This window comes from Dipodomys merriami, unplaced genomic scaffold (assembly GCF_024711535.1).
Source record: "Dipodomys merriami isolate MVZ:Mamm:240054 unplaced genomic scaffold, mDipMer1.0.p SCAF_201, whole genome shotgun sequence".
Lineage (NCBI taxonomy): Eukaryota > Metazoa > Chordata > Mammalia > Rodentia > Heteromyidae > Dipodomys > Dipodomys merriami.
Genome location: NW_027203394.1, coordinates 1,782,056 through 1,807,889, shown reverse-complemented (window position 1 = coordinate 1,807,889; position 25,834 = coordinate 1,782,056). Strand labels below are relative to the sequence as shown.

The window sequence follows — 25,834 nt, the reverse complement described above, 5'->3', positions numbered from 1 at the left end:
CATATATATGGAGGGTAAACAGAGTAGTGACAGATTACAGTGGTGAAAACTGACATACAATGTCTTGTATCTCAGCCAGAGCTTATGGTGTACAGAGTCACCAGAAGTTTCCAAACGAGGATGGGGAAAAGCAGGAAGTACATGACTCAAAGTGGAACACAGCATGTGGAACACGGCATTGAATGCAGCATGTGGAACACAGCATGTAGAACACGGCGTGTAGGAATACAGAGTGTAGAACACAGCGTGTAGGGATGCAGCGTGTAGAACACAGCATGTGGAATGCAGCGTGTAGAACATGGCGTGTAGGAATACAGAGTGTAGAACACAACGTGTAGGGATGCAGCGTGTAGAACACAGCATGTGGAATGCAGCATGTAGAACACAGTGTGTAGGAATGCAGCGTGTAGAACATGGCGTGTAGGAATGCAGCGTGTAGAACACAGCGTGTAGGAATGCAGCGTGTAGAACATGGCGTGTAGGAATGCAGCGTGTAGAACATGGTGTGTAGGAATATAGCATGTAGAACACAATCGTGTAGGAACACAGCATGTGGAACACATTGTGTAGGAATGCAGCATATAGAACACAGTGTGTGGAACACGGTATGCAGGAATGCAGCCTGCCTCCCAGCTCTGACCCACGAGCGTCCATACGGAGCCGGGAGGCCCAGGCCACAGGCCCAGCTCCCAGGACTCCATATCTCAGGTCTCTCCAAATGAAAACAGCCATGATGACAAGGACAGAGAAGAGAGATTGGTTACACGATGGGAAGAGGCCCACCTCTGGGATTCGGACATCAGCTGAAGGTTTAGGCAGATGAAGGGCAGGGGTAGAGGTGCAGGGAAGGCAGCAACGTGTGGTCTGGGGACCATGACTGAGGGGTCCAGAGACGTCATTGCGGACATCAGGGAGGGGAGCAGCCTGACTCCCAGGAGAGACCCCCTCCCAATCCAGAGAGCTGGCCCCTCGCAGGGCGGCCCTGCTGCTCCATTCCTCGGGTGTTTCCGGTCGTGATACAGATGTTATCCACCAGTCCTGTCCTTCCTGGACCCCTAGGTGGCTGCGGACAGACCTGCTGGGGGGAAACGGAGGCTGGATGCGAACTCTGTCTCCTGCTTCCAGTTAAGTCATGGGCCAAGAAAGGACTCAGTGCTTTTCAGCCAAAACAGCCTCTAAATGCCGGTTGTGAAGTGATTTTACAACTGGACCACACAGCTCGGGGATTCCTGGGAGGCACGCAGGCCTTGTACCCAGGCTGAGGAGTTGCTCCATCGAGATCTATCATAGAAGCTCCAGCAAAAGAAGATAGAGGCCTCCAGGCAATGGACAAGCCAGATGAACCACCTCCACGGCATCTCAGCCCGGCCCGGTCGGCAGTCTCCGTATCGGTCTGCTTCAGACTGTCACAGCCTTCCGGACACAGGTGACTTGTGAAGTCGAGAAGGGTTTGCTTTGGCTCACAGTTCCGGAGGCTGACGTCCAAGCTTGGGAAACTCGTTGGTCTGGGCCTTTGATGCAGGTGGAACATCGTTGATAGGAGCCCAGATTGGAGCGAATGCCCACATCCCAAACCAGCACAGAAAGGGAGAGGGAGGAGGAGGAGAGCCCAGGGCCCATAATCCTAGATCTGAATGAGGCCCGGGAGCCGTGCGGGGAGCCGGCCCGGCTGACATGCTGGGGCTGCTGTGCCCACCGCACTGCTCAGTCTCGGCCCGCCTCCTTCTTAACCACCACGGCCACCACGTCAGACGCCCACATCACAAGTCTGGAGGAGACAAGCCAGGACAGTGCCCGGCCGTGTGGATCTCAGATAATTGCCATGAAGGTAACAGAGAAAACTTTCAAGTCCCAAGGAATGGCGGAGAGTGTGCATTACCTCAGTTTTTAATTTGCTGTGGGACGAGGCGTGTTATTAAGGACTCGCGTATGATAAATCGTTTCAGGTAAACATTTCTCCCTCTGAGCAATATCATTAAACAAATAAATGTAATTACCTTTCACTCCCATCTGGTTCTCCTATTAATTGCATGTAATTAAATCAATTGCCAAGCAATTCATTAGGGAGACGGGACTGTCCTCCCACAAGGAGCCATCTTCTCCAACCGCACAGGACCATTCTCTCCCAGACAGACATCTTCCTTCCTCAGTGATTCAGTCCTGCCCATCGCCTGTAGATGACCCCTGGACACTCCCACTGCCAGCCACGTGCGGGTCGCGGGGGAACAAGGGCAGAGGGGAGCCGGGGATCTGGAAGACGGAGGTGAAGGACGTGTCTCTGAGGTGCACAGACAAGGGGGCGATCAATAAAGGAGCAAAACCCCAGGCTGTCACCCAGCTCATAATTTGCCAGCCATGTATTCTTCAAGCTCTTTCCTTTCTGGGCTGGCTTTGAACCTCGACCTTCAGCTCTCAGCCTCCTGAGTAGCTGGGATGACAGGTGGGAGCCACCGGCGCCCGGCTATAAATTTTCTACCTGATGGAAACAGGGACTCCACAAGGAGACTTGGCCAACTGCTGGACACATCATCTGAGTTCGGTTTTCTGATCTGAATTGGGTTGGTTTCCTCCTTTTTATTTTTTAAGTGTGTAGAAGGTAAAATGTGGCTGGACTTTACTTCCATCAAGAGAAAGACTATTACTGACAACTTATCACAGCCTTAAACTGAGCAAGAGAATCATCCCTGGAACTAGACCTCGGCAGCAAGGATGGGGGGCTCCCTTTGCCTATCGATTACCCAAGCTGTAAACGAAAGATTCAACACACCAGTGGCCTCTGCCTGGGCGTCTGCTTTTCCTTTATTTCTGACTCCAGATGGCAAGACTGCCCTCATCACCCACTCCGAAGGGAAAGCTTCCACACACCACTGACGCGATACCTCCTTTTCATTGAGCCGTGGACTAGAGATCGTGTGCTGGGCATTTAATATTAAACCAGATCCTTTCATGAGGCTTTGAGATAAGAACTCTGCACATGGCCATCTTACCGATGAAGCAATGAAGGCTCAAAGAAAGGCAGTCGCTTCCCCGCAGCTCAGGCCTCAGACCTCAGGTGGGGAAGGCTGGCGTGATGGGGCGGCCGGGAGGCCAGGGCTGAGTTACCTTGCTCCTCCCGCACAGCGCACTACGTTTTAAGGTGACTTAATGCAGGACGCCAGTCATCTGAGCACATTACCTCGGCTTGGAGCCTTGATGATCTGTGACATTTGGAACAACTAAGATGCCCTCTCTGAACGGTCACCAGATCCCAGGCCCTCCTGCCCGTGCTAAGGATGGAAGTTCCGTGCAGTGCTGCCGCACGGTGCCACGGCCCACCTCGGGCGCGTGGCTGCGTTATCTGTCTCTGCAACGAGGCACATGAAATGTTCTGATTGGTCAGAGCATTTCCAGCTGCGTATCACCGGTGACATCAGCACACGGAGAGAGAGTGGCAACAGGTCGAACCTCCAGGAGGTTCATGGTACACACACAGGAGATTTTAGCCACAAATGTCAACGACCACAAACAAATGCTGATGTCTTTTAAGTCTTTAGACTCAATTATGTGTATTCTTACCTGAGCTTCAGGCTTCATGAATAACAGTAAGATTCTACATTACGAGCTAGGACAATCCCCAAACCCGGGCCAGACTACCATTGCCAACGTACGGGCACGGGTCTTAGGTTGTGGCCGTAATGGATGTAATCGACGGACACAAACCAGATCTCACTCAGGAACGGCTAAGCCAGGGCCGGGGCTTGTGAATCCACAGCGATGTGGCAAGTGTCTGTCACCCACTTTCGCCACGCTCACTCGGTGTGGACCTGAGCCTTCTGGGATTAAAAGAAGAACCATGGCAGAAAGCAAGGGAAGCAAGGCTGGCAGAGACGGAGGCGCTCAGCTTACCCTGAGGAGCTCACGGAGAGGCCAGCACCGTCAGAGGGTGAGGGTGAGGCAGCGGCACCCAGCCAATCTCCTTTCTTAAACCCAGGATGCGTGGGACCCGATCTCAGCCCTTGTTGGCGGGACCCAGCAGCTGCTAAGACAGAAGCTGGTTTTGGTTGGATGAAGATGTTAGCACTGCCTTGGCACCTTGGTTGCATATGGCATTGTATGCTAGAAGTGAAAAGAAAGAAAGAAAGCAGCACGTGAGCGTGTTTTAAATGAAGGTGACCACTCCACTCTCGGTGTGAACCTTCCTTCCCTACAGACCGCGACCTGTTCAAAGGTTGGGGCTTTTGGATCGCTCGGATTTTGGATTTTCTATATTAAGAATGTTTGCCCAACCAAGTCTACACGAGTATTCCCCAAATGCAATCATCTCCAAAGCGGAACTGTTCCCAGCTCCAAGCATTTCAGATCATGGACCCTCAGCCGGAGGTTTCAGGTGGTCTAGGGAGTGAGCAAAGCTCCTAAATGAATGCGTGGTGTCAGATTCCTTCCCCCAAAACATCCCGAAAGTCGGCCGGGGCACATGTGAAACCTCAAGTTCCTGTCGGCCTTTCCTGGGAAAGGCCGTCTACAAAGGGCCCCGGCCACAGGCTGCTCCATCCACTCCCTCCCCCAACTGTCTGCCTCCTCCCCATCCCCAGGCCCAGGGTGGAGGTGCACACACTGACGCTGGCGGTGGGACCATGCCTGGCGGTCTGAGCATTTTCCACCTGCTCCGGTGCTTCGCTGGGATTGTACGCAGAGCTACAGCCCTGTTTACACACTGAAATAAGCAGCAAGGGAACGAAGCTACCTACACACGGTCCCCTGTGCTGGGCGACAAGCGCAGCCCGTATCCACACACACACGTGCAGGAAGGATCTCACCCTCTGGCCGTCGGCCTCCAGCTGGTTGTTAACGCTGTGGTGACGGTCAGCTTCTAATTTGGGTATTCACGGGTAAATCCCGAACTAAGGTGGGGTGAGTGGGTGTCTTTGGGCTGCAGGGAACTCTGGAAGCCGAGGAGGAGAACACGAAGTTCCGAGAAGCACCAGAGGGAGGAGACCATCCCTGCCTGACTCCTTTGCCCTACAATCAGCGGTCGCTCCCTGCTAGGACAGGCCACGGGAAAGGAGCAAGGGGTTAGCGCTGCAGCTTGTACCTCAGAACATGCGCGGCCACACGGTTACAGTGCCACCCACATTCGTGGGATGGCTTGTGACACCCGGCGCAGGCCCTGGAAAGGCTGGAGTCCCTGCAGGAAAATGAAAAGCTCTGGTCCACCCATCCAAGGCCAAGAACTCCCCTGCCCCGGGTGTGGGAGGAAGCCCAGGAGAGTGGCTCCCTCTGGGGAGGTGAATGACGCGTAACTGGCCTTCCAGGAAGACCTCCTCCAACCCCAGGAGATGCTCGAGAGCTGGGGCCCGAGGAGCAGTCATACTCGGGCCCGCCTGCTCTCCCTGCTTTGCTTTAATAAATCTGCTCCTGCTCAAGTCTTCGCTGTGCTCCTTGATGGAATCGAGAGGTTCCTGGCCCCGGTTCAGCAACCCGGAGGGGTGAGTCCCCATCAAACCTTCAGAAACTCCAGAGCAGCCACAGCCTATGACCCCAGAGACCCCAGGAGACAACCGCTCAGGGCCTCGGAGATAGCCCGCCTTTAGCGTGCTTGTAGTTCAGTGTTTATTCCTTAGAGAGACAGACAGACAGACAGACAGACAGACAGACAGACAGACAGACAGACAGACAGACAGACAGACAGAGACAGAGAAAGACAGAGACAGAGACCCCCATCAACCCAAGAAATTGTGTGAGGGATGAAAAGCTGACTTTTGTTTTAAATCACTAAATCTTGGGCTGACTTTGTAATGCGGCAATAAGGTCACTAAAGCCAGCAGAAGTTATTCAAACATTGTAAAGAAATTCAGAATTTAATCGGTTAAGAGACAAAATAATAAAAAATCATCATTACTTGGGCTGGGAAGGTGGCTCAGTGGTAGAGTGCTTCCCTTGCATGCCTGAGGCCCTGGGTTCGATTCCTCAGCACCACATAAGCAAAAAAGAAAAAAGCCGGAAGTGGCACTGTGGCTCAAGTGGTAGAGCGCTAGCCTTGAGCTGAAGAGCTGAGGGACAGCGCCCAGGCCCAGAGTTCAGGCCCCACAACCAGACCCCCCCCCCAAAAAAATCATCATCACTTTCAGCAACCGAACACAAAACAATTGTCCCCGGTTGAAAGCAGAAGTCAACTTTTTTTTTAAATGGGGGCTGAGATTTAATAAAAGTCCCCGGGATTGCTGACCTGTGTTGCTGAATTTCATTCGGACTCCAGCTAATTCTCACTGCTACTGATACACAACACGTCGCCCAGAAATAGCCGTCGTGAAGTGTCAAAGCCTAACCTGTCCTATGTCATCCTTAAAACGAGAAGACGAAGTTGCTCGTTTTAGAGACAGAATGAGAAAGTCCTCTAGGCAGGCAGGAGGGTTCTGGCGACTGCAGAGCCGGTCTTCCATGAGCGTCTCAGGGCCCAGAGCGAGTCCTCAGCACCCCACCGCCCGGCTACCCGGAGGGAGGGAGGGAGGGACGCCAAGCTCAGGCACGGGTGTTTGACACACCAAGGGTCGTCTCTACCTGTGGGGCTCACGGCCGGCTCTTCAGTGAACAGTGTAGCAAGCACAGTCACCGGGAGGAAAAGTCCCTGTGACTGGAGAACGTAGCGTAACCACCAGCGGGGCCTCCTCTTCTAAATGTTCATCGTGTGCGTAGCACCCATGCAGCCTGCGGAAAGCGAGGGTCCTAGAAGAGAGCCAGGAACCAGGCGGGGGCGAACAGACACTCCCACCTGGTAGGTGTGTCTCCAGGAAAACAGTGCTTCCCAGGAAAACATCCCTCCTCCCACAGAAAGGCCACAGTCAAGTTTCTGCTGACATGGTTGGTGTGGGTTTGTTGTTGTTGTTGTTGTTGTTGTTTTGGTTTGCTTATTTTGGCAATCCTGGGTTTGAATTCCGGACCTCACACTGGGTAGGACTCAGAGCCACACCCAGCCCTTCTTGCCTGTGTTTACACGCCGCGTTAGGCAGTTTAAACAACCGCTTCAGTCCATCTGTAAGCTTTTAAGTGGAAATGGCAAAGTACAGAGAAGGCATTGTCCTAGACCATCTTACCAATCAAAACACGCGCTTTCAAAAAATCACATATTCTCTCCTTGAGTAAGAGTCAACTCCAAGAGCCTGAGCAGACACCACTTCCGTGGGACTGAAATACAACCCCGGAGCTGATACATACATACATACCTATATCTATCTATCTATCTATCTATCTATCTATCTATCTATCTATCTATCTATCATCTATCTATCTATCATCTATCTATCTATCTATCTATCTATCTATCTATCTATCTATCTATCTATCTATCTACCTACCTATCTATCTATCTATCTATCTACCTATCTATCTATCTATCTATCTATCTATCTATCTATCTATCTATCTATCTATCATCTATCTATCTATCATCTATCTATCATCTATCTATCTACCTATCTATCTATCTATCTATCTATCATCTATCTATCATCTATCATCTATCTATCTATCATCTATCTATCTATCTCTATAATCTTTGGATTTTCCCACTGTATCTCCTTGAAAACAAAAACTTTGACTCATTTTTTGTGTTTATTATCTCAGTATTTTGAACAACAGATTACTTCAGCGATAGGATAAGTATGTTATAACCAGCTCTGGGTTCAAATACCTGCCATGAGTTTAACCGATGAGAAGACTCACGTCCAGAAATAGAATACCAAGTCGAGTAAAACACTGCAAAATTTGGTTAATTGAGATACTGTAAATGTGGAAATGCAAGATTGGACAAATATTAAGTATTATAGTTCCTACTAACGAGTAAGTTCAGTTTACTTCATTAGTATGTCTCAATTTCCTTCAGTCAAGTAGCAGTTAACTTTTTTTATGGTACATTTTCAGCCTGTGGGTAAACTCAGCCATCTTTGATGTACTGTCTATCAAGACTATAATGTGCTTTTTTTTGTTTGTGTTTTGCCAGACCTGGGCCTTGAACTTGGAGCCCTGGGCATTGTCACTGATCTTTTGCTCTACCACTTGAGCCACAGCGCCACTTCCGGTGTTTTCTGTGTATGCGGTACCGAGGAATCAAACCCAGGGCTTCATGCATGCTAGGCAAGCGCTCTACCCGTAAGCCATATACCCAGCCCGAGGACTGTCATGCAAAATGATAACTTAGCATGTATCTCAAGGATACATTAAAATTCCCAGAAAAAATGAAGTTGACTTGATAGATAGGGACCACACCTTTGGTGGGGTCAGAAATACATCAGAAAGTTGATTAGCTGGCTTTCTAATTTTTCAGTCTATTTCTCTGGCACTGGGGTTTGAACTCAGGGCTTCATGCTCTAGTTAGGCTTGCTTGTTCACTGGTGCTCTACCACATGGGTTGTGTCTCCAAGCCTGGCTTTTTGCTGACTACTTTGGAGATGGCATCTCTTGAACGTTCTGACTAGAACAGCTCCCAAATGCAATCTTCTAGGCTCAGCCTCCCCAGTAGGTAATATGGCAAGCATGAGCCACTGGTGCTGACTTGTTTTTATTTTAATGTGTACTTTACTGTAGGAGAAAAAGAGCTTTCCAGATAATTGTGAGTGAGGTACTGTTACATAAAACAGCAAGGGTAATATTTCTATCGTTAGCTTGTAACACATGCTTTCGTGTAAGTCAACGTTGAATCATACATGACAAGTGTAATAATCAGGAAAAGACAAGCTATTTTTTTTTTTTTTACCTCTTTTGCTGAAATTGTCTCCGTCTTCAAAGCTGGGATGAAAGTCGAAGCTCTGCGTCGGTGCCACGGGGCCGCCGTGGGGGAGGGGCCTCTGTAGGTTACCAGGCCAGGTTCAAAGACAGCGTAATTGTAAGCACCTTGCCCTGAAGTTCCACGAGAGACAGAAATCTGAGCCACAATGCGCCTTCAAATAGAAGCCACGTTGAAAACTTGGAAAAAATGCCTTTGTGTAAAATAAGACCCAGATCTTCCGAGAACAGCTAGACCTACAATGATCTAAATTCTGTGTAGAGCGTCGCTATTTGAAAGATCACTTCGAATGCACAATGCCCGCTCCTTCTGGAGGTGATGTTTTTAGAGCCGCTTTTACTTACACTTTACTTACCTGGAAGTAGTTTGTGGCTGTGACACATGAGATCTATGTGCTACAACAAATGCGTGCCTCCATGTTCTCACTGTCCCTGACTCAATCTCCACTTCGTAATTGCAAGCAGTCAGCATCAACCCCACCGTCCACTTGCTATATCGGCTCACGCTTTATTTTTTCTTTTCTTTATTTTTGTTGGACTCAGGGCCTGGGCGTTGGCCCTGAGCTTTTGCACTCAACCACTTTGAGCCACAGGACCACTTCTGAATTTCTGGTGCTTAATTAGAGATAAAAATCTCACGGACTCGAGCTGGGACCGGTGGCTCAGTGGTCGAGCGCTTGCCTTGCATGCAGAGGCCCTGGGTTTGATTCCTCAGCACCACATAAGCAGAAAAAGCCAGAAGTGGTGCTGTGGCTCGAGTGGTAGAGCGCTAGCCTTGAGCTGAAGAGCTGAGGGACAGCGCCCAGGCCCAGAGTTCAAGTCCCATGACCAAAAAACTAAAAAAATCTCACAGACTTTCCTGCCCGCGCTGGCTTTGAACCGTGATCCTCACATCTCAGTTTCCTGAGTAGCTAGGATGACAGGCGTGAGCCACCAGCACCCAGCACTTTTCTCTAGTTTACCGTGGTTACCAAAAAAAGAGGATTTCATAGGGTTCATACTTTTTTGCAGAAAAGTTATCTGCACAAAATTAACAGTCAATTACAGCACAGTTATTTCTCTAAATCACTTAAAAGATTCAGCCAGGTGTGCTGGGGCATACCTGTAAACCCCGGGACTTTAAAGTCTAAAGCAGGAGGATCAAGAATTGTGAGACTGTATCGCAAAAACAAAACACACGTTCCCTAGCCACACTTTTAACTTGGCTCAAAAATAGCTACGCTACGCATTCAAATCCTTCTCCACCTCACCTCCCTGCCTGCCACACGAAACCCAGGCAAGAATGCGAGCGGAGGGTTTGGAAATGACCTCCGTGCTTTCCAGACGAGACCGAGTTGTGCAAAGAAGCCCCTCCGGAAGATTCCGAGACATGTTAGAACGCAGACCTCCCTCCTTCCACACAAGCTGGCCTTCCCCATCTGTGAGTTCTGCTTCGGCAGATGCAACCAACTGTGCGTTGAAATTTGTTCTAAAAAGTGTGCAGTAAGCATGCAGTGTTTTGTGTTTTTCTCTGGTCGCCATACCTTAAACAACCCAGGATAATAATGATTTACATAGTATTTACATTGTGTGGCCAAGGGAGGATGTGCGCACATAAGGAGTCTGCGGATTCTTGTCCTGCAGCGTCTGGTGCAGCTATGGAGAAACACCCGTGTTCCTCGGCTTCCCTCTGTGTGAGGTGAAGGGTTCCGTCCACCATCCTCATGTCGTTGCTTGCCAGCCACTGAGCACAGGCACGTGATCCAAATGGACAGAGAGACCTAGAGCTAGGCCGTCTAGGTGAAGTTGATCCTGCTCATAGCCAGAAATGAGCACACCATTATCCATACTTCCGCCAGGCAAGGTCTGGTGAAGAGCAGAGTAATAATACAACAGCGATGCAGAGCTGATCAGGCCCTTCTACACAAGGGAAGGGCTGGGCAAAGAAGGCAGCTGTGCCATTGACAGGGGATAAAGCCCAAGGCACAAATTCTGAGTCATACAGTCATTCCCAGAACACCAAGTGCTCGCCTTCCGGCTCGGGAAGGTGAGGTGGCTTTCTGTTCAAAACGGAGGGTCAGGACGTAACAGCAAACAGGGAGGGACTCTTTGTCTTGGCTACTGGTCTCAGACGAGCACAGGAAAGTCCCAGAGAAAGTGACCTGCAACTCAGGGTATGGCGGACATTTCATTTATGGGGGATTCCCAGGTGACCTGTGATTTCACTATCAGTATTCTGGGAGGTGGACAAAATTAGGGCCAAAGAACACACCATAGGCACACACAAGGCAAACAGCTCATGTTGGGGGTTGGGCCTGTTATTTCCTAGGAGGAAATACGAATTTTAAAAATATATAAGCAAATGTTTACCTCTGTGTCATTTGCACATCTAAAATTATATAGACACAATACAGCAACTGCTGGAGATAAAAAAAAAACACCCTCTGGCTTATTCAGGAAAAATAGCAAATAAGAAATCACCAAAGCCTTATTAGTTAAGTAAAAAAATGACATCCTTTATTTATAGAACTGTGTTAAGCATTGGAGTACATCCACCATCTTATGTTCTTTAACCGTGTCCCACGTTACTTTGATGTGTTTGTCTCTAAAGTGAAGGGCTTTTAAAAATCTCTCATAATGTTCATTACTCTTTTTTTTTTTTTTGCTTATGTGGTGCTGAGGAATCGAACCCAGGGCCTCAGGCATGCAAGGCAAGCGCTCTACCACTGAGCCACCTTCCCAGCCCCGTTCATTACTCTTTATTGTCCCAATATCCAGGTCAATCTAGGTTTCCTCTTCTTATTTTACATGTGATATGGACGTTAATGAGAGAGATTTCATCAGCATGTTTTTCAAGATTACTTCAAAGTTAAGCCCTGGGAAAAGCATTTCAAGGAAATGACACACCATGACATTTTTGAGAAGCTAAATATCACATTTGGTATTAAAAAAAAAATCAGTACTCCATTTCAGAGGTATGTTCTTAACATTGGACATTATCTGTAATGAATGATCTAGTTCATTGCCATAGCGTTTACTGAAAATCAAGGGTAGACTTGAAAACAGAATTGTTTCAGAAGGAGCAATGGCAGCGGGCGGGAGTTGGTGACTTTCTTTTTTTTTTTTTTTTTGTCGGTTGTGAGGCCTGAACTCTGGGCCTGGGCGCTGTCCCTCAGCTCTTCAGCTCAAGGCAAGCGCTCTACCACTTGAGCTACAGCGCCACTTCCGGTTTTCTGGTGGTTTTATTGGAGATAAGAGTCTCACGGTCTTTCCTGCCCTGGCTGGCTTTGAACCGCGATCCTCAGATCTCAGCCTCCTGAGTAGCTAGGATGACAGGCGTGAGCCACCAGCGCCCGTGGAGTTGGTGACTTTCTAGAAGAGATACGTATGTACAGTACAGAATGTAAGCGGTCCAAGTACACAACTCTGTACATTCCAGAAGCATCCACTGCGCTTCCCAGATAAGAGCTGCCCCCAGCAAGTCTCGGGGTTCACACTCAGACTCGTATTTCTTAGCTACCTTTGTCTTCCTCGTGACTGCCACCTCTGGGTGAATTCTGACCAGTCTTTTGACAGCATGCTTTGCTCCCAATAAAACGAGTGCTAGAAAAGCATCGTCCATAATGTCCGACGGTTGAATTGGGCCACGTGTTCCTGAAACACGTGTAATCTTAAAAAAGAAAAACAAAAACAATTGTCTTTTTCTTTCCTTCATGGATCAGCCGTGCTCCGTCCTGGAAACAAAAATCAGTCAGGTCTGAATCCACACGCTCATATGTTCTCTTCGTCCAACATTTTGTTGATGCCGTCGCAGAGTTTCTGTAGGTGAGGTTTAAACTTCCCGAAGGGGTTATACAAGGCAGCCAGGAAGTCGCAATCTGAGAAATGGTCGAAGACGTTGTTAACCCGTCCGTGGGACTTGGTGGTGAGGTGGCGCTGGATGATCTGGTGCAGCAGCTCTCGGCATTCGTTCAGCAGCCGGGACAGCACGTGGCGGTCGAAGGTGTAGTCTACCTGGTGGAAGCTCACCACGGTCATCGCCAGCTGGTGGACCTTCTTCTTGAATTTCTCCATCAGCGCCAGCTCGTCTTGATTAAACTGGTTGTTCCTGTACAGGATGGCCAGCTTGATGACGGTCTTGATGAGGTTCTTGATGACCCTCTCCGCCTCCTTCTTGTTCTGGGTGTACTCCTTGGTCACCCTGTAGAGCTCGTCCAGCACCTCACTGCTGGTGTCATCGATCAGGGTGGTCGCGATCGATTTGGATACCATTTTACCCAGGATCTTCTTCTGAGCCTGCACGGCCAGGTTTTTGGAATTAAAGACATCTGTGGCCACTAAAGATAATAAAAAAAAAAAGTAGGAAGAGAAGCAATGAGTGATGAGTAAATATTACCAAGAGAATCACATTTTTTTAAAAAAGCCAAACACGAGGAGTAGTTTTCGCTCACTTTCCCGTTATTTGTGGTGTGCCTTTCATCCTGTGATATAAATCTCTATTCAGAAAAAAAAAATCCAAAGCTGGGCGCCAGTGGCTCACGCCTGTAATCAGGAGGCTGAGATCTGAGGATCGCGGTTCAAAGCCAGCCCGGGCAGGAGAGACTGTGAGACTCTGATCTCCAATAAACCACCAGAAAACCGGAAGTGGCGCTGTAGCTCAAGTGGTAGAGCGCTCGCCTTGAGCTGAAGAGCTGAGGGACAGCGCCCAGGCCCAGAGTTCAAGACCCATGACCGACCAAAGAAAAAAAAATATCCAATTTTTTTTCCCTCCATTACCAGACATTAGGTTCTCACTTGTAGAATTAACAGGTTGACGTATAACTCCAATATTTTATCTACCGTTCTATATGGTCAATACTGCCTTTAGAAGTTAAAGCTGATTCTGTTACCCTTCTTCTCCCTTAGAGAATTGCAGTTCCTACGGCTGCCACCCAAACACTAGCCGAGAAGCTGCTCTTCTCTCTGTGCATGCCCGAGAACTTAGCGTAGGCCGCGTGTGGAAAGGAGTCGTCTGGGAATGAAGATACAAACACGAAAGACACAGACACTAGATGACCCAGAGGCACCTCTAGTTTGGACAGGTCAGCGGCATAAGGGGCAAAGGACGCATGAGAACAGAGGCTTCCTCAAGGGGCCGCTCGATAGGGACTGGAGCAAAGAGAAGCCGCCGCTGCTCTGAAATCTGGACTCACAGAGCTTACCCAGCGGCTCGGTCACTCATTCCTCGGTTTGCGATGTCAGACAGCCATGAAAAGGGTGTCTCAACTGAACTGGGAATGGCACCCTGAAAATGTTCATGTTTAAACTTCCGAAACGTGAACCGAAACTGCCGAAGAAGAACCGAAATGCATTTTGGAGAAAGAAAAGCGAAAGAGCGTGAGAGATGGCCAGCTCTGTGCAGGCCTCTGGGCTTCTGAGCGTGGTGCGAGTGAAGCCGGCGTTTTCGACAGTGATCTGCTCCTGTTTTCGACAGTGATCTGGAAGAAGCATTCGTTCACGCACACCAACTCTTGTGTGAGGAAGGGCTCTCACACCGGCGTGCTTACTGTATCAGACCCAGAGACGCCTTTCACCTTAGCACTCACGACCGCAACTGCCACAAACAAATCCGACTGACACAAGGCAGGGCAGCCAGGCACTTCCACAGCGCCGCAGTTCAGCAGTCTGTCTTACGTAGCGTTGGAAAGTCCTTGTTCCTAGGCTTCCGGAACCTGGCAGAACTACAAACACCCAGGTGGGACTTTGCACTGTCTCCTGGATGGACATCGTTATGTGGCGGCCAGCTCCCGCGCCCTGGTCACCAGGCCTAAGAAGGACAGGGCAGGCAGAGACCCCACCGCCCCGGGGGACTTCGAATCCCCCGTGTCTACACCGCGCTTCCTGGGCCCCTGGGGTAGAGGTGGTTAAGTGCTCTCTTCTTTGGGAGTGAGCTTTCTGCCCTTCCCTCCACCGGGAAGGCGTGCATTCTGTAGATTTCTTTTCTGGCATTAGAAAATGCATTTTCTGGGCCAAGCAGGGGTTGTGGCTGAGAGTTGCTGGCCAGACATGTGTGGTTTGTGATCATAAAGCAGGGCTCTCTCTCTTTCCCTCTCTTCCCCTCATGAATGGGCTGCTGGGGCTGCTCCTCGGGCTCACTGGTCAGCTGGGCCGGCTCCTCCAGGTCCCCGCCAGGCCCGGCAGGTCTCAGACCTGGTCACGCGGCCCATGCGGGTGATCTTACCCACCCAGGCTCTCGGACAGCACCCGCGTGCCACTGACTGACTCCCACAGCCGGGGCCCAGCCTGGACCCCTTCCCAGGCTTGTTTTGCAGAAGCTTCTGGGATTTCTCTCTTCTTTCAAGACTCTGCAGCCATCAGCTCGCAGGCCATGTCCGGACCCGAGCCCCGGCCTCTCCCTTGCCCACAAGGCTCTGCCTCCTTTCTTCACTCCCTCAGCCATCCCTCCCACCCTCTGCTGGAGACAGAGGCCTGGGAATCACCCGCCCTGTCCCCTCCTCCCACTCCGCCTCCCGCGTTTCCACTTCTATGCGCTGCCTGCCTCAGACACATCTAGTCCAAGCCCCTGCCGGGCTCTTTCCCACGGCGGCCCGGCCAACGGACATTAGAAAATGATGCTACGTCGGGTTCTTTGTTAACCACACACCGCCCAGCTCCCGGACCCTCCCACGATGTGGTTTTCTTCCCCACAGAGACATTTTGGAGCATGGCTTCACCCACCGCCATCATCACTTCTAAAGGGGTTTGTTGCAGACCAGAGACAACAATGCAAAGACTCTGAGTAGAAGCAAGGCGTGACGCTTCTGACGTGCAGTACAGTATCTAAGCGGGAGAGAGTGCCGGGACCCGAGCCCACCGGGGGCAGCCACAACCAGGAGAAGGTGCCGAAAGCTCCCGTTCGGTCTGCTACCAGCCAAGAGTAACTCATTCGCCTGAGGAAGTAAGTAATGGGAAAAAACGACGCCAGAGGCCAGAGGCAAACAAAAGTTTACCACCGTACTAAAACTACTTGAAATAGTTGGAGTAAATGATGTCTTCTACCTTTGGACGTTCCCTCCCCACTGTAGTCCATTTCAACAACATTTGTTGTAAAGCAAACTAATGTTTAGAAAACCCTGGGGTTAGCACCAACACTTATAAAGTTGGAGATAAATACTGATGGAAAAAACATTGATCCATGCACTCAGGGGAAAAAAATCTGCTTAGCAGGAAATGAGGGGAAAGCCTCTTCATAATATCAACCAACGAAGAGCTACACTTTTCTGAAAGTCAACAAAGGTCCCACAAGGACTCCAGGAATCTACCAACCCCGAGAAGTACGGGACAAACTTTCTCTACAGCCTGGCCCGCCAGTACATAAGTTTCACACCCAACAGATCTGTTTTACTTGGAACTTTTTAGCCATGATGGATGCTGTACATGTCATTACAAATGCGCTCCTGGTTAAAGCTAGATACAGTGGACCCAGTATGCCGGAGGATGGAGAGGAAAGCAATCTGGAAGGTGGGGTGTGCCTCTCTGGTGGGGCCCTTGCCTAGCACGCACAGCCCTGAGTTCTATTCCAGTACCACAAAGGGAGGGAGCGAAGGAGGGGAGAAGGGAAGAGGGGAGGAAGGGAGGGAGGGAGGGATTGGGATTGGGATGACTATGCAGCAATCTTGTCACCCGTGGAGAGGACCAGAGCCAGGCAGCTTGGCCCACAGAGGGGGACCGACACACAGGAGAACGTGGTCTCAGGACAGCCCACACCTCTGACACGGGCTGCACCTTCACGTCTGTGAACTTTCCTACCCAAAGTACTGTGTTCCAGAATGTTACCACCACAGCCACAAGCTCAGTCATTAGCTCAGCGTCTGACTGCACACACACACACACACACTCACTCACACACACACACACTCACTCACACTCACACACACTCACACTCACACACTCACTCACACACACACTCACGAACACACACTCACACACACACTCACACACACACTCACACACACACACTCACACACACACACTCACACACACACACTCACACACACACACTCCTTTGAAAAGGTGCTACAGTACAGACTCTGTCACAGAACCTGCCGGTCTCTGAAATCCCTCCGCTCACCAGCAATCTTTTCAATGGAATACCAAACTCTCCTCCTGTTGTTCTTTACTCTGAGATTTTACCGTTCTGCAAAGGCGAAGCGTGGACCGCTGGTAACGCGTCAGATGGCTTTTGTCTGTCCCAGGGAGCCGCCGCTGGTTTCTGGTATTTGATAGGCCCTGGGCTGCTCTTTTCAATTCTCCTTTGGACACAGGCCTGGCATCCGCAGGCCCAGGTACTTCTGATACCGCGACCCTTTCCTGCCCTCTCTCCTGAAAACTCGAGCCTGTGTAGGGAGCACTTTCAAGGCTGCCCGTGTTATACATGATTTATGGTGACTTTTTTTTTTTTAACTCCATAGGACACACATACCCTTTGGCTTCGGACCCATCAGAACTTCTAGTCCCTAAGTAGCTCTGGGACACGGGCACATGTGCTCTGTCAGAAAGCATCCTCATCTTCTTTGAGGTTCAGACTCTATTTGGAAACCTCCTTCAAGTGTGGTCTCTCTCCGTCACCTGTCCGGAAAAGCCAGTATTCCTTGTCTTCCCTGCCATTGCATGTCTACCCGTTCTGCATGGAACGCACCAGGTACATCAGCCTGTGTGTGATCGCTCCCATCCCTCCCCCCACCCCACCCCCGCCCCAGGAATCCGAGGGTCTGCAGAAAAGGAACAACAGTGTCCAATATATTATAACTTGTCTATCGGACCTCGCTGAACAGTTCACATCATTGTATTCCAGTTCTGTCTTCCTGTCAAGCGCTCTGGGGGTCCCCTTACCAGCAGTAAGCTCACGTACGCTCCTCGGCATCTAGTGCTGTTCTAGGCGCTATGTGTGGATCGTGTTCATTGAAGCCCCATTTGCGAAGAAGGAAAGGGAAGTGGAGGAAGCAGGTAGTTTGGGCTCCAGCACTGGGGGGGTCCGCCCGTGCCCGCCACCGCCATTGCCTGGCTTTGCCGCTGCCTCCCTTGCCCCTCCTATTTGCGCGAGATAGCCCATTCCAGAAGAATACAGAGAACCGTTTTCACGGACTCTATTCTACAGATCCGTTCTTGAGTCCTCTTGAAATTAGCTTGGGAAACTTCAGTAAGCAAAGTGAAATCCTCAAAACCTTGTCTACGGATAACCTCTGTGCATCTCCAGAGGGGCCGTCACATCTGTCTGTGTGCACATGTGCGTGTATGTGTGCATACAAAACCCAGGGTTCAGTCGCAGCCTGTCGCGAGCCTGGAGCCCGACTGGATTTGTTTAGGTTTATAATGTGCACTGAGTCTCCTCTGAGCCACAAGCCATCGTGCAATGACCCCCGAGTTTACCACTCAGGACTCCTGACTTCCACCTCTGCGTCTCTCCGTGGCTTCCTGAGCCCTGGGCTCCGGTTCTCGGGGATGAGGGGCATAGAGCACGGCTTGGGAACAGAGCGGGTGCTGGGTGGTCCTGGCAGCTGCGGGGCGTTTGCTGTGGCCACACTCTGCCTTTGTTTCCCGCATGGTCCCCGGCTGGAGGCTGGTCTTCCTGTGGCAGGCTTCCGTTCTCTTCCCAACGGGGCATGTAACTCTAGGCTGAACACCCCCACGCCCTGCTCTGTGCAGACGCTTGGCAGTTAAACCTGTTGCTCACAAGACTCTGACACCTTAAGAAAGGGGAGGGGGGGGGAATTCCTTCCAAAGAACTTGTTTTTTTTTTTAAATGCTGTCACAGAAGAGGAACTGTAACTCTGCCTGAGCTGAACTCAGTGAAGTCTCTGTGTTCACACAACCACCTGGCACTTTGCATTTCTCAGTTCTGTAATATCTCCAGCAGGAGTGTGTTAACTTTGACCAAGTGTGCTTCAGTGCTGAAGCTTGAATTCTTGTGTATGGGAGCAGGCCTGTGGAAAAGGCTGTCCTGCCGTAGGGATTCGTGGAGACGCTTCTGCCGTTCCTGATCCCTGTCCACAGCTGGGGAGCCCCAGCCTCAGCCAGGCCCCTGAGCAGCGCATTTGGACTTCTGCAGAAACTCTCCTGCTACGGGAAAGACACGGAAGGTGCTCCCTACACAGGCACTGAGTTTTCAGGAGAGTGGGTCGCGGGTCTCGGAAGTACTGGGAGCATTTTAGCCATGGCCAGGCCTGCATTCATAAGCGGCACCCTGCCTGTGTGACCCTCGGTCCAGTGTGGGCACGTTCCTTCAACTCGCCGCCTAAACTCTCAAACGGGCACATTTGGGCGGCGTCAGTGTGCTGCAAGTAGGCGATGGGCAGGGTTAGTTCCCTTCACAGAAATACAGGCATCAGATTGTGCATGGAGCCCACAAAAAAAATGCTTTCTTCTTTGTGGTGGTGGGGATTGAACCCAGGACCTCACGCTTGCTAAGTAAGTGCTCAACCACTCAGGCTACACCCTCAACCCCATCAAAAAAATGTTTTCAGGGGCTGGGAAGGTGGCTCAGTGGTAGAGCGCTTGCCTTGCATGCATGAGGCCCTGGGTTCAATTCCTCAGCACCACATGAGCAGAAAAAAAAAGCTGGAAGTGGTGTTGTGGCTCAAGTGGTAGATTACTCGCCTTGAGCTGGAGAGCTGAGGGGCAGCGCCCAGGCCCAGAGTTCAAGACCCACAACTGACAAAAAAAAACAACCAAACAAACAACCCAGAGCACCAGGGTGAAGACACTGAACCCACCCCCAGCCGGCTCAGGGGTCAGCACGTGAGTTCTGGCCCCACCAGGCTGCTCTGGCCACACATAACAAGCACAACCAAACATCACAATTAACACGCATAGGGCACGCTCTAGTTGAGACGTGCACTGACGTGTATGTTGCACTCTCCAGTTGTAAACTGTTTCCTTTATGTTACTTTGTCTGGCGTTTCTGGTTCGGTCCCTAGCCCTAAGGGGGCCAGATGACAGGACCACGGCTCAGCAGCCGGGGGTCAAAACCGAGGTGCACTGAATCTCACGGCACACAGACGCTCCGAGACGGGCTCACTGTCAAGTTAAGTTTCTACCAACGTGTTACACACTCCTGGGCCGGCAGCTGCGGAATCCGACGCTTGCTTACTACTCTCCTTCCCTCGATGAGATGATGCCCCGAGCTCAAGGAGGAAGTGTAGGGTTCATACATCAGAGAGCAGAAGTGAAAGATCCCTCCCGGCCCCCGCAGCCTGACACGGCCTAGCTCGCGCCCGGCTGGCCGGCGTGAACCTCTCCTTTAACCAACTTTGCTGCCTGGTAAGACGGGAAATGCCTCCCTTCCCGCACCGCTCTCGGTTCACGGTGCGCAGCCCCGTTGTCTGGTTAACTCAGCATCTCTCAGCTGGCCTGGGGTGAGCCGATCTGCCCCCCTGAGACCCGTCAGTCTTCTACAGTAACTCCTCAAGGAATGTCAGGAAACCCGTCAACTCCTGAGGTCTGGGGCTTAGCAAAATATGAGCACTCACGGCTAAGAACACAACTGTACCTACGGGATGTGAATTATAAACACAGTATGTTTGTGGGGGTTCTGGGTATTCAACCTGGGGCTTCTCTCATGCAGTATTTTATGTTTTAAAGGCAAAGGGTGTGTATGGATGGATAGCTATCTATCTGTCTATCTATCTGTCTGTCTATCTATCTATCTATCTATCTATCTATCTATCTATCTATCTATCTATCTATCTATCTATCTATCGCAAGGAAATGCATTTAGAAACAAACTCTATTCTTTTCTCCCCTGCTCTTGGACAAAATGGACTGAGTGGCTATTTTGTTGGGAGAAGTAATTATATTTAGTCAATGTAATCCTCACAGCACATGTTCTAGAAGCTTCTCTGCAAATATCCCTAGCCCATCTGTTGAGGTATTTTAGGAGCAGCACCCTCTTGGCCTCTGCCTGGGCATTTCTCAAATACCTTCTTGGCACAACCGTCCCCAGTAACCGTGATAAAATACTGCCTGAGCCAGGCAGGCTCCAGATGGAGCTGCGTCGGGGGTAAAATGGGGTTTGTGAGGCCTAAACACAAACTCAGTTCAAACCTCAAGACACCTCGCGCGCTGAAATTCCACCTACAACGCTAAAACCCCCACCGCTTGGCAAAAACAGTGTAATTCATCACCGGGTCTGACCAGGGAGGCCCCAAAGCTTCCTGTGTGTTGTCTGCCCTGTACATCCTCCTGACGCCAGACCTCACCCCCCAAACCTCCCCCATACCCTGGCCTCACCCCCAAAACCTCCCCCACACCCAGGCCTCACTCCCAACCTCCCCCACACCCGAGCCTCACCCCCCACACCTGAGCCTCACCCCCCACACCCGAGCCTCACCCCCCAACCTCCCCACACCCAGGCCTCACCCCCCAACCTCCCCACACCCAGGCCTCACCCCCCAAACCTCCCGAGGCTCCATTCAGAACCCATCTTTCCTGCCCAGCCCTTCACGGGAAACTGCTTTGTATCATGTTTATGTGCCTCTGTTTTCCCGGCAAGTAAAATCCTTGTGGTTGGTTGCAATTTATTACTTATTCCTGGCTATCATAAATGCTCAGCTCTCATCTTTAACATGCATCAGCTGGATTAAAATTTTTCCCAGGCCATTTGGTTAAGGAGCAGAAAGATGGAAGGAATGAACTTTTTTTCTCTAAAAGCCAAAATGAGAGTCTATTCTTAAATTATATGACCATTAATTTATACACCACATTTCAAGTACTCACACGTAAGAAAGGAGCACCCCAATGCAATGTTTTGAAAAAAAGTACTAAATAAAATGTGTCATCTGATAACTAAAGAGACGCATTCAAGAAATCATTCGCTAGCCGGGCGCTGGTGGCTCACGCCTGTCATCCCAGCTTCTTAGGAGGCTGAGATCTGAGGATCGCGGTTCAAAGCCAGCCAGGGCAGGAAAGTCTATGAGACTCTTATCTCCAGGGAACCACCAGAAAACCGGAAGTGGTGCTGTGGCTCAAAGTGTAAGAGGGCTAGTCTTAAGCAAAAGAGCTCAGGGACAGCGCCCAGGTCCTGAGTTCAAGCCCCATGACCAACCAAAAGAGAGAGGAAGAGAGAGAGGGAGGGAGGGAGACAGAGAGAATTGGCTGGTAACATTTGGAACTGGTAAAAATTACTAAATAATCCACTCTCTGGGTGTGGTATAATGTGGACTTTTTTTCAGATGACTTACTCTCTGGATTAATGCGTGAGACGCTAGAAACTTAAAACAACAATAACAAACCATTTCTTGGTTTTAGTCTGTGAAAAGAAGAAGTTGAAGGTTCAGTTAGGGTATGTTCTATTGTTGCCTTCCTGAAACTGGCCAACTTAAAACTATGCTTAGAATTAAGAGAGCCACCAAAAGCCAGAAGACAAAGAGTTTCGTTCGGGGAAATAAATAAACAAGCCATGACAGCCATTCTCCGGAGCGAGCCGGAAATATCTCCATCCCAGTGCCTGGTCTTGGGATGAGCTGCTTCCCTTGTAGCAGATATTTAGGATATAACTAAACATAAACATATAACTAAACATAAACATATAAAATAACACATAACTAGACATAATCGGGCCGTGTTCACAACGAAACAAGTGACTCTGGTGCCTGGGAGCGGGGAAAGCCCACGCTGCCCACCCTTCTCACTTGGAGGCCGACTCGGAGGCCAAGCCGGGACCCAAGGCCCTGAGGAACGGGGCAGGATGGCCACACCCCGGCCCCGCCAGGAGCAGCCAGCGCAACTCCTCCATTAAGGGGGGGGAGCCACAGAAATGGAGGGACAAAGGTTGAACAAAAGCAGCGGTGGTACTCACTGGACACCACATTATCCAACTTGTGGATGGGGACGGGCGGGGAAAACTGGGAGGGGGCTGGAGGGAAGGGGTTCACGGACTACGAAGCAAGGTGCTCGGACCTGACTTACGTCACGGTAGCATCACCTTTATGATAACAATTATGAAAACGCGCTTACAAAGCTGTGGCCGGGAACGCTTCAAGTTCATCAGGTACTTTTTCTTCTCTTTGGTGAGATAAAAGTGGCCATGTAAAGTTCACCGCTGAAATCAGTTCAGAGGTCTACCACGCGGTACGGCATTTGCCTCAACTTGACTTCTGAGCCTTGGTGACGTTGGAACCGTTAGGGAAGCCCTGTGAGTTTGGAGCTTGCTGTGACTCTGCAGGAGTGAGCTGGGTGACCCCCCCCCAGGTACTGCAAGGCCAGGCCTCCAGCCATTCTGAGTCACTCCACCATCAGAGATCCAGCCAGGGTGTGGGGCGAGCGCTCTGTCCGCTGCCCTGGGGCTCCCCTTTCCCAGCAGGGCCCCTGGGCTTCTCTGCTTGCCTCTTTCCCTGAGAATGTTCTCAGGTTTCACCCCAGGATCTTTGCAGACATCTCTCTTCCTCTGACAGCCCCAGCCCTTGAGTCCAGGAGACTCCTATCGCAATTAACCAGCAAAAAGCTGGGCTAGAGGCATGGCTGAAGTGGTAGAGAACCAGCTTAGCATGCAAAGCAAGTGTGAGGCCCTGAGTTCAAACCCCAGTACTGCTACTAAATGAGAGAAGAAGAGGGAGACATTTACTAGGCCAGCAAGCAAGCTTGCTTTTGAGTGAGGAAGACTACAGCTGAGTGGTCCCACGCCCCCGGCCTTGGTGCAGAGCAGAAGGCGAGCAGCTCCCGTCGGGGGCAAAGGATTGGCACAATGGATTCCCAGGAACAGGGCAAGAGATCACCTTTTTCTTTTTTTGTCTGTCATGGGGCTTGAACCTGGGGCCTGGGCACTGTCCCTCAGCTCTTCAGCTCAAGGCGAGTGCCACAGTGACACTTCCAGGTTTTCTGGTGGTTTATTGAAGATAAGAGTCTCATGGACTTTCCTGCCCGGGCTGGCTTTGAACCGCGATCCTTAGATCTCAGCCTCCCGGGCAGCTGGGATGACAGGCGTGAGCCACGGGCGCCCGGCTGGAAGCCATCATCTTGGAATGCACACACCGAGCGTCAGACACCCACCGCGCCGCGCTGCAAGGCCTCAGCCATCCTGGGTGTTTGCCGCAGGCATCTCAGCCACCTCCTGAACCCGCACCAGCGGGGCAGCCCCCGGTGTGTGACTCCCGGCCCATCTCCACGCCTGCTGAGACTTGGGAGATGCTTAACAATGGCTGGGAAAGCACTTGCCCAGTGGGCCAAGGACCGGGGTTCAATGCCCAGAACCACCAGCTTCTGATTGCGATGAGCGATCCCCCGTTACACAACACGGTGAGAGGCTGGGGTGACACCGGCTCTCATTTGGGGCGTTACAGAGCAAGGCACAACCACCGTCCCGGCCTGGCCTTGCGTCCCGGCCTGGCCTTGAGTCCCGGCCTGGCCTTGCGTCCTGGCCTGGCCTTGCCTCCCGGCCTGGCCCTGTGTGGCTTCCAGGCTTTTCACCGGGGCCTGCACATCTTCTGAACCTAGGCCTCTCTCCTGCCGGGCAGCACTTCATGTCTTAAAGGCAAAGACGTGCTTTTAGGACAAAATCTGCTGCTTTTCTCCCCAGCGCTTGGCCAAAACAGACGGAGTAACTAGCTAAGGCGATTGCTCATAATTTCGGTACCTTCGATGCCTCCGGCTGCCGGTGGGACCAAGGAAGGAGCTGCTGCTGCGGGGAGACGTGGCCTCCCACCCTACTTTAACCTCTCGGCCTCACAGGCGGCCCGTTCCCCGGCTCCGGTGCCTCTGTTTCCCTAAAGCACACAGATACAGATACAGATACAGATACACACACACACACACACACACACACACACACACACACACACACACACACGGCCACAACCTCACACACACACACTCCTGCACAGGGTGTATTCTGCTGCGGACACACAAGGCGAACAATTCAAGTCACAGCCAAGGGGAATGTAAGGCTTGAAGAAAACGTGTCTGGCTTTTCATAGTAAGTAATGGAATTAAATAAACATTTTTCCACTCCATCTGTGCTCGGGTTGTGTGGGGGTGGTAGCCCAGAGCTTTGCCTGCATGTGCAAGGCCAAACCTGATCCTTGGCATCACACACGTGTACGTACAAAATCCTATCGCCATTAAAACGGCATAAGAAGAAGACAGAGAAATCTTAGGCATAAGCAAAAAGTGAACTAATCAATCCTTATGTTGAGGATCTACATTCCAAATTCAGACCTTGATCATTTGTCTTCTCTCAGATTTATGTGCCATCTTAGCAGGGTATGGTAGATCTCTTAGCAGGGTATGGTAGATCAAGCTTGTAACCCCAGCTACTCAGGTGAAAAATAGGTTCAAGTTCAAGGCTAGCCTGAGATAAAAGTTAGCAAGATCCCATCTTGACAAATGAGCTGGTTTGCTGGTGCACATCTGTAATCCCAGCTATGAGGTACAGACAGGAGGACAGAGGTCCCAAACTGGCCTTGGGGAAAAAAAGTTCAGGCCTCTATCCCAAATAAAAGCCAAGAAGTCTGGGCATGGTTCAAGTGGCAGAGTTCTTGCCTAGCAAGCATAAGACCCCCAAATTCAAACTCTAATACTGCCAAAACCAAAACAAACCTGCAAGGGCTTAGTGGCACCTAATAAACCATGGGTAGGTTAGGTAATGGGTCAGCCTGTCTTGCTGAGTTGTGGCTCACTGCATTCTGAAACACATCTACACAGGTATACAAGCACACACACGCACACACATGCACGCATGTGCACACACACTTTAAATCATTAGGGGTAGCTGGCAGGAGGCACAGCACTCTGGGTGCAGGCCCGGCTGGCTGAGGTATTTTGTCTCAGGCCTAAGCCTAGGAAGGGCCAGTGCTTTTGCAAGACTTTCTTCACAAATGCAATTGACAGCCTGCTTTACTAGCAAAGTCTTCAACGTGTAGACTCAGAAGAAGTCTGGAATTCAGAAGTCAGAAGAAACCATTTCTCAGAAGGGTTGAGTTTTACATCTGGATTCATACCTTGTCCTCTGCTACTTTCCCAACCAACTAGCTACCCTTCTCCAATTTTTTTTTCCCTCCTAAAAATTGCTTTTATTTTAAATTAGACCTAACAAACAATAAGTTGCCCTGGGTTGATTTGCACTCTA

The 25,834-nt window shown here is 50.6% G+C and overlaps 1 protein-coding gene across 6 annotated transcripts in view; it reads right to left on the bottom strand.

Moving 5' to 3' along the window:
- Positions 1-11,224: 11,224 nt before the first annotated feature.
- Tnfaip8 (TNF alpha induced protein 8) overlaps positions 11,225-25,834 on the bottom strand; it is a 62,315-nt gene continuing 47,705 nt past the window's right edge. For all 6 annotated transcript variants that reach the window (XM_070031535.1, XM_070031538.1, XM_070031536.1 and 3 more), the window contains one exon: positions 11,225-13,073. In XM_070031535.1, the coding sequence (XP_069887636.1) occupies positions 12,508-13,073 (566 nt within the window). In that variant the 3' untranslated portion in view covers positions 11,225-12,507. The remainder of the gene's footprint in view (positions 13,074-25,834) is intronic.